This window comes from Fulmarus glacialis, unplaced genomic scaffold (assembly GCF_000690835.1).
Source record: "Fulmarus glacialis isolate BGI_N327 unplaced genomic scaffold, ASM69083v1 scaffold24471, whole genome shotgun sequence".
Taxonomy (NCBI): domain Eukaryota; kingdom Metazoa; phylum Chordata; class Aves; order Procellariiformes; family Procellariidae; genus Fulmarus; species Fulmarus glacialis.
Genome location: NW_009192478.1, coordinates 2,851 through 11,838, shown reverse-complemented (window position 1 = coordinate 11,838; position 8,988 = coordinate 2,851). Strand labels below are relative to the sequence as shown.

At 40.4% G+C, this 8,988-nt stretch overlaps 1 protein-coding gene across 1 annotated transcript; it reads left to right on the top strand.

Annotated features, from left to right (window-relative positions):
- Positions 1–217: 217 nt before the first annotated feature.
- Positions 218–1,479, top strand: CLN8 (ceroid-lipofuscinosis, neuronal 8 (epilepsy, progressive with mental retardation)). Its single transcript, XM_009587097.1, is given in 4 exon segments — positions 218–617; positions 620–669; positions 671–760; positions 1,165–1,479. Coding segments are annotated over 4 exon segments (855 nt in total).
- The last annotated feature ends 7,509 nt before the right edge of the window (positions 1,480–8,988 follow it).

Below are 8,988 nucleotides of genomic sequence, written 5' to 3'. Positions count from 1 at the left end.
TTGTAACTGCAGTGGAAGCGAGTTCTCTGTGGTTTAGAAGATACGTGTATGGATGACTTAAAAATTCACTTTATTTTTTTCTCCTTGTTCCAGATGGAAAAGAAGAGTTCATGGTTTCTGGTTTGCATAATAGCAGAGGCTGAATACGCATAAAGGAGACTATAGTGCGGGTGAGAAGTGTCAAGCCCCTTGCAAGGCTTTGCTCTGTAAAAAAGAAATGAATCCTACAAATGATGATCCAGTGTTTGGGACCATTTTTGACTGGGACTATCTCTTATGGGAAGTTCGTTTGACATTTTTAGCTGCTGGTTTTTTAATCTACTTGGGAGTATTTCTTCTGTCTCACTGGTTGTCTTCATGGATAAGTACCACTTATCGTGCCTTGTATGCAAAGGAGAAGGTCTTTTGGAATATGGCAGTCACACGTGGTGTGTTTGGACTTCAGAGTTGTGTTGCTGGGTTATGGGCTTTGCTCATAGATCCTGTTTTTCATGCTGACAAAGTGTATTCACAGCAAAAGTGGAGTTGGTTTAACTGTTTAATAGCTGCTGGATTTTTCTTGCTTGAAAACGTAGCTGTTCATGTATCCAACATTGTTTTTAGAACATTTGATGTGTTCTTGGTAGTTCATCACTTGCTCGCTTTTGGTGGCTTGGCTGGTCTAGTAATTAATGTGAAATCTGGACATTATCTGCCTTTGATGGGAATGTTGCTGGAGATGAGTACTCCCTCAACGTGCATTTCCTGGATGCTTCTAAAGGTAAGAACGTGATAATTTTCAAATTATGTTTGTAACAGTTTTCATGCAGCTCCCTTGTCCATGGGTAATCTGTGTGGTTTGTCTAGATAGCTTTTCAGCAAAACTGCATTCATCTAACTGATATCCATATTATTGTGATACCTGCTTTGGCGTGATATTTCTGTGGTCCTCCATATAGATTTCTGTGTGATGCTGTGTGCATGTGGACAGTGAGATAGTATAGATTCATTCTGAGTTTGGGATGCTGTATGCATGTGGAATAACATAGCTCTACGTGGAAAAAATGCCTGAGAGCATTTGTATATGTGAAAGCTGGATATTTGCATTAGTTCTACAGATTCCTCAGTTCCTTATCTTGAAATAACAATCTCACTTCTGCGTACTTTCTGTTCTTGTTTTTCTAGGCTGGCTGTGCTAATACCTTTTTCTGGAAGGCAAACCAGTGGGTGATGATCCACCTGTTTCACTGCCGCATGATTCTTACTTACCACATGTGGTGGGTGTGTATTTTCAATTGGAATTCTGTGATGGAAAATCTGGGACTTCTTCATTTTATTGTTTTATTCTCGGGATTATTTGCTGTTACACTAATACTTAACCCATACTGGACATACAAAAAAACCCAGCAACTCCTCAGACCAACTGACTGGAACTTTGAAAATAAAGCAATGGAAAATGGAAAATCAAATGGTGAAACACATCAAAAGAAGAGGATATAACACTGTTTACTAGTAGGGTAGTGGAAGAATACAATGAGGAGTAATTCTTTGTCCATGAACAAGAAGCTTTTGCAAGAAGCTAACACAGTGATTCCTTGCTGGTAGTATTCTGTATGCATCAGAAGTGTTTAAAAGCATTGTTTGTGTTTCATATGTGCATACACATAAGATTTTCAACCTCTTAGTTATGAATTATGCCAACAATTTTGTCAGGTTGGACAGTGTTTGATGATTTAGTAGGGACGTGCGCTCTAATGGTATCCTTTGTCCTAATGTCTAATGGTATTCTTTGTCCTGATGCCTCAAAGTGGCTTTACAGTTAATTTGTCTATTAAGCTCAGCTTGAATCAAGTTTAGCTTGAATCCTATTTCACATATGTTGGAGATACTGATATTGGAAATTATATTAAGTTGTTTATTAAGATCAATTATGACCCAAGTTAGGTATGCATGGGTACCTAGTTCCTGTGTGCCATTAAATCATTCCAAGTGGCTGAATTGGTCAGTGGTAGAATGCAGTTGTGGCTGGGTTTGGGGGAGGTTTTTGGTTGGTGTTGGGTTGGTTGTTGTTTTTTTTTCCCTTGAGGAAGTGCACTTGAGGAAGAGGAAGATAATTGTTTGAGCGTTCACTGTCAAAGTGAGTTGTAGTTTCCAGGTTGCCCTCAGTATGGGAGGAGTTCTTATCCACCACAAACATGCATGTGGGGATGCAGGCATTCGTTATACTGGTGGTCTAGCTAGGTAATCATAGTGGTCCCTTCTGGACTTGAAATCAATGAAATACAAGAGGCAACGATAGAACATTTGACTGCGTTTCATCCTTGAAAAGATTGCTGGTTGACTGGTAAAATTATTTTCTTTGTAGGTCCCACATGAGCAGTCATGCAACTAGTTCCACTAGTGCTCCTGTTATGGTTCCTCTTATTTTTGGAAATTCTCTTAGTTATAGAGGGTTTTAGAATCTGAAGTGACTCCTCTGTGGAGGAAAGCCCCTATCACCTCCTTTAGGAATTCAGTTGTTCTTTTAGTATTTTTATTTTACTTCGAAGAACATGCAAAGTGATGCTAACAGTCCTTTGCACTTTATCTGCCATATCACTAAATCTTTCCTTGACCTAAGGAATAGGGTGGCTTCTTAGATGGGGATTTGGCAAATTGTGGTGGATGTTCTCCTGCTAATAGTATTGGTCTGACAGTTCCTGGGTGAAATGTTGGAGAGTGGATGAAGGTATAAAGATGACGGTAGAAGAGAGTGACGCCTAGTGGCAGGAGAATGGCAAAGATAATAATTAGTTTTGACGCACTGAACTAGTGAGATAAAAAGCCTGTCATTTGGAACTTTGTTGTATAGTGTGATGCGACTGCTACACAGATTTATTTTCCAAAGAAAGAAGACTGGGCAAGCCCAAGCTGTGAAGAATTTTAGGTCAAGGCATGTGTTAGAGGCTTTGTGTACTGATCTGTTGTGGAACATACTGTTTTAAATGTGTAAGGGAAGCACCGTTTGGTGTAAACAACCCCACTTTATTTATTTTTGGTGGGAATGTCTGGTTTTGTTCTGAGTGAAGGGAGGAAGCTAGTGGTCATGTTGCTGTGTTCCCTAATTGACTCTGTGTGAGCGCAGAGTTGAAGAGCTGCTCTATAAGGGAGACAAAACCTTTTACTGTTAGGTCACAAATGTATAGCCAGACCTTGTTGATTAAGTGGTGAATATCTGAAATTGCCCATTCAAAATTACGCTGAGAGGGTCATAGTAATTTTACACAGCAACCCTATGTATTGTCCTGCTGATACTAATAGAGAAAATCTAAATTTTTTGCTACCTTCTGATTTCTAAGCAGGCCAGAATGAGGTGGCAGTGTTTTGGCAGTGTGGCCTGTCTGGTCACAATCCTATAGAAAAAAGGGTTCTCTAAAGCTGGAAATTGGATACCTCTCCTGAGAGGTTGTGTGTGAGAGAGTAATATTAAAAGTGCTTTAGAAGAAAGCAGCGGGATGAATTCCACAGAAACAGAACCCAAATATGTGATCCAAGTATGTATCTTGCAGAATCCAAACCTCACTTGCAGGAGTTCCAGGGGGGGAAGGCGGAGGATAAGTCACCAGATATCAAAATGATGGTGTGCTCTATGCAGCTTAAAACTTAAAGGTTTTGATTCGATAAAACAAGGTAATAGTTATAAAAATCCCAGCTACAGAATTCTGAAGAATCCTAACAGAAAATAGAAGCATCAGAAGAGAAGTAAGTTTGGGCCAAGTGTGTAATTTTATAGTAGCTGGCTAAAGGAGGTGAAGTTTCTATGTGCTAAAACAAAAGAATATGGAGGGTTGGGGTTAGTAGGGAATTTGGGGCTGAAAAGAGAGATTAGGTGTGGTCCAAGCAGACAGGTGGATAGTTCTGTCAATTGCACCACACTTATAAATTTTAATACTTTGTATTATTTATTTGTGCAATGTTATGAAGTGGATTTTAAATATTTCATTAAAAGTATATTTTATCATAATAAGGCAATCTTTTTAGTATGCATCGTAGTGTGAGTTTTTTCACGCAAAGACTGTTATGGCATGTCTCAAAAACCTTTCGCATGTCTTAACTATATAATTGATAATACCTAAGAGCACCTGTTAACCTAAACATTGCTAGACCTGCTAGAATAAGAGAGCTATGCAATAAAGCAAATAACAGCACTCATTTTATTACTGGTTGGTTTGAGGGGCGAGGGGATTTTACAGTCTAGCTAAAAATATAACAGGACATGAAAATACAGACAACCTTTCATCTTCATCTTGATGGCCTAGAGTTGGAGTTACCAGTTCTGTTACACAGAGCCTCTTTTTTTTATACTCGAGTGTTTTTTTCACTGCCTTTTGGCTGCTCCCTTCAAGAGGATTTTCTGGTTTATGATTGTGGATGACTGTCTCATTGCTCTGAAACAAGACTGAAAAAGTTCTCTAACTGAGGGTTTTGGTGTCTAATTACTCTTATAACTAAGTGCTGCTTTTCAAGCCAAAGGTAGACTAGCCATAGTTTGTTTATAAATGTTGTTAATGTGAAACTAATCCCAGTCCTGTTGGGCCTCTGTGATAAGGTCCATCTGCAATCCAATGTAGAAAAATTCACAGTCAGCTTCAGTAGTGGCTGGATCAGGTCACGGGGTGTGCTGCTGCCATGATTTGGAAAACTCTTGCATAATACGTTTTTGGGTGAATTTTTTGTTTGCCTAGGTGGCTATTAGAGACTTCTTCCTGCTTTCTTGTTGGACAAGCTTATTCAAGGAGTACTGTTTGTGTCACCTTTCTGGCTGAAGCTTTTTAAAAAAACCAACCAACCAAACAAACCCCAAACAAATAACAAACTATGATGGGGTGGGGGGTGTTTGTTGTTGGTTTGGTTTTTTAAAGAAAAGTGTCTGATCTAAGACACCCTGGCCAGGCATCTGGTTCTCACTGTCTTCATACAGCATTCCTAAATCACAGTTTGCATTTGCCTCCATTTGTGTCCTGTCTTTATGTTTTTTCCAAAACCTGTCATCGTTTACCCTTCCATCCACCAATTTTTCTATAAGATTTGCTCCTACTTGCAGTACTGGTCATGGTCTTGCAGCAGTCACATTACCAGAGTGATGTCTTTTTCAGCATGTAGTTTTGGTTGCTTCTTCCACTAAATACCCATGTCCAAACCTTTCAGTTTTTTTTGCTTTTTCCTGATAACACTGATTAACACTGATGTCATGTACAGTTATAAGACACCTTTCTTAACCTCAGGGAGACTCCCACTTAAAGTGAATTAGAAGTGTTAAGCAAATTCAAGTTTGCTCTTGTACAATTTAATGTTTGTTGAATGGTATAGCATCTTTACAGTGTGTACATAAATAAAAGTATTTTATTGGATAATTGTCTACCGTGAGTTTCATTTACTGATGAAAATAATGCCTTTTATTTTTTTACTTGCTATTTGTACCTTAAACAGTTTTTGCAGTGCATGCACTAAAAAGATAACTTATTTTGAAATACTCTGTTAAACTTGACAAAGGTAATGTCATATCCATGCAAATAGCTATAAAACCTTGTAAACTAATGTCCCTTCACCAACATTAAACATGCTTATGTTAATAATATGTTAAATTACATGACTAAAACACTAGAAGCTGTGCTATATGTAAGTATGTATTAAAAACGGTTAAAAAACATCACTTGGAAATGACCCTTCTGGCTTATGTATTTGAAGTGTGCAGTCTATTTTTGCATTAGGCTCTAACTGTGAAGACACTTCATGGTTTAGTATGAGCCACCTTAATTTTAAAAAAAAAAAAATTGTCTCTTTGCTAAATAACAAAATACAATTCTAAGCATTAAACGTGTGGTGCTTTGCAGGAACTAATTCCTGATGCTTTTTAGCATTAGTGAGTTAAATGAAAATAGCGACATAACTGGCATTTTAATTATTCTTATAAGAATGCACTGTGTAAGCAACATGGCTGGCAGAATTTTGCTAGCTGCCTCTGCAGTGAAGTCCCCGAGATTAATTGAAGCAGAAGAAAGACGTTCATGTGTAAAGCTCCACTGACTGTGGAATGTCTGTGGGTACAGACTGGGATGAGAACAACAATGCATAACAGTACTTGTATGCACAAAGTCCTTTTTTTTGTAAATAGTCTGTATAAAAGGAATTTAAATGTTATTAATGTTTTGCTATTCAGATGTTTTAAGTTAATAGGTAAATATATTTTACTTAGTAGTTCCTACCATATTCCCAGCAAAGTATTAGAGCACATTTATGCTGACAGTGTTACTCAGTGATTACAATCTTTTGATCTTGTGTCATGGCACTGGTATTTAAGATGATAACTTGGAACAAAAAATAAGTGATGGTCATTAATTAAGTTATGCCTGTTGCTTTAGTTGTCAGCTCCCAGATGGGTTTCCAGTGTTGGAAGAGACATTGCATGCTCTGGATGTGATTGACTAATTAGTGTGTTCTGCTAGCAGTAGTGTCACAGAGCAGAAACAAGTGTTCTTGCAGCACATTGTGTCTTCCTGTTTTCCCTAAGTAAAACAGTGCTGAGTGAGGTGGAATGGCAAAGATAATGATGCAGCAAACATGCAAGGACATTAACAATGTTCAAGGTGGCAGACAGGCCTAGCTCAAAAGGAAAGCAGTGGGGCCTGCTCGCGTGTCCACAAAGAAGAAGAAAGCAAGGGAATTGGCTGTGCCGTTGCTTGCTGCTATCTGCGTGTGTGTATGTGTGTATGTGCTGATGAGTCAGCTAGGGTCACTTCTGAGTCCTTAAGGATATGACCTGAGCAGAGAGAGTGGAAATTTAATACTAGTTTTATCAGATAAAGGACGCATTACTTCTGGTCTGAAATACTTATTTCCTCACGTGATTCTTTTTAGCTGCCTCTGCTTCTTTGAAGGCTTAGTTCACATTGAAGTGCTCTATAAGCTGACACTGTTTTCACCAGTATGTTCTCTGACATTTACTGTAAAGACTTGCGAGGATGTGCCTTGTTTTACTACTGATAATTGATTCTGGCAGCTCCAGGTACTCACTCGGCCTGACTTCTATATTGCTATTGTTATCTAAGTCTGCAACTTCCCTCTCCTGCTTTGCTACTTCTGCTGCCAAAAACACTTCACCATGGGAACACTGCATTTTGTCACCAAAGCCGTGCTCACTGAAGTTTAAGCATAGGGCTTGCACTGAGTGGGGAAAAAAATATACCTGAGAAAGGACTAATTTTGTAGAAGGGAGAGGGTTGGCTTTCCTACATTTCTGGACCATGCAGTTCTGCTGCCAGGATCTTTTAAGAGTAAATTAAGGTGGTAACTATGATACCTTGAAAAACAAAGCCATGGAGGCAAACTACAGAAGTACACAGAAGTGGTTTGCATAGAGTAGACACGGAGCATCTAACAAGAGCTTGATCATCTTGTCTTGTGGGTCATACTCACAGGAAGAAAGTGTATCCTGGAAGGCAGCAGTAGCCTTGCTTAGGAGTCATAGGAAATAAATACGAAAAAAATTAGGAGGCTTTGGAATGAGGCAGCTGAGACTGGTTGTTATGTTGTACAGTGCTGACCAGGTTGCAGTTGGACATTGAATATATAGATTGTCTGATGCTTTAACTCTTCTTTTTTTCTCAGCAACACATTGTTTTAAGTATCACCGTGACACTGGTTGAGGATAAGTTTGAGGACCTTTTTTAGGACATCGCAGTTCCCAAGCAATATATTGCCCAAGACTGAAGGAGCCTACAGCTTGTTCTAATTCATAGTAATTTATTCTTGTATTATCACTGCCTTTTTATCTTACATAATTATTTTTTAACCCTGGAGGCTCTTTTGCATGTTCATGAGTACAAATCAATCTGCTCTTTTATTTTCCTAGCCATATTAATACTTTTCATTTGCCACTTTTCCCACTTGAATTCCTTTTTCTTAAATGTTGGTGGCTTAGAACTGTACATAGTATTTCATATAAAGTCTTCTCAGTACCTGTGTTACACTAGGACTTCCCTTCCGCCACCGGAAATGGCTCCGCTTCAGCCGAAGGTTGCGTTTGCCTTTTGCGGTTGTATGAGCTTAGTGCTTCATGGTCCTCCCGTGACAGTGAATTCATTCAAGTTTTTGCCTTCCTCAGCTTCAGAATGAAGCAGAGCCATCAGAGCGTGGCGAAATAACCAAAAGTAGGAATTTTGTGTTATAGAAATAACTTGTGCATATTACTGTACCGGGTGCAGTGCCCAGGCGCTGGCAGGGGGGGCTGCAGGGCGGCCTCTGTGAGGAGAGGCCGGGGCTGCCCCGTGCCGGACACAGCCGGTTCCAGCCGGCTCCAACCCACCCACTGCAGGGCACGGCTGAGCCCCACAGCCGACGGGGGGGCACCTCTGGGGAAGTCTATGTAAGAAAGGGCAAAAACATGACGCAGGCCAAATGAGGAATAAGGAAAAAAGTGCGAGAATCAACTCTGCAGACACGGAGGTGAGAGGAGAAGGAGGGGGAGGAGGCACCCCAGGCGCCAGAGCAGATTCCCCTGCAGCCTCTGGAGGAGCCCAGAAGGAGCAGGTTTATCCTGAAGGACTGCAGCCCAGGGGAAGGACCCACGCTGGAGCAGGGGAGAAATGTGAGGAGGAAGGAGTGCAGAGAGGGCCTGTTATGAACTGACCACAACCCCTATTCTCCATCCCACCATGCCCCTCAGGGTGGGGAAGGCAGAGGAGTTGGGAATGAAGGGGTGAAGTTGAGCATGGAAAGGGGGGGGGGGAGGGATGGAAGATGTTTTTACTTTTGTCTTTGTTTCTCACCATCCTACTCTAATTTTAATTGGCGGTAAATGAAATTTCCCTGAGTCAAGTCTGTTTGGCCCATGACAGTAGTTGCTAAGTGATCTCCCTGTCTTCATTTTGACCTACAAGCTTTCCATCTTATTTTCTCCCCCTGTCCTGTTGAGGAGAGGGAGTGAGAGAGCAGCTGGGTGGGGGTCTGGCTGCTGGCCAAGGTCAAACC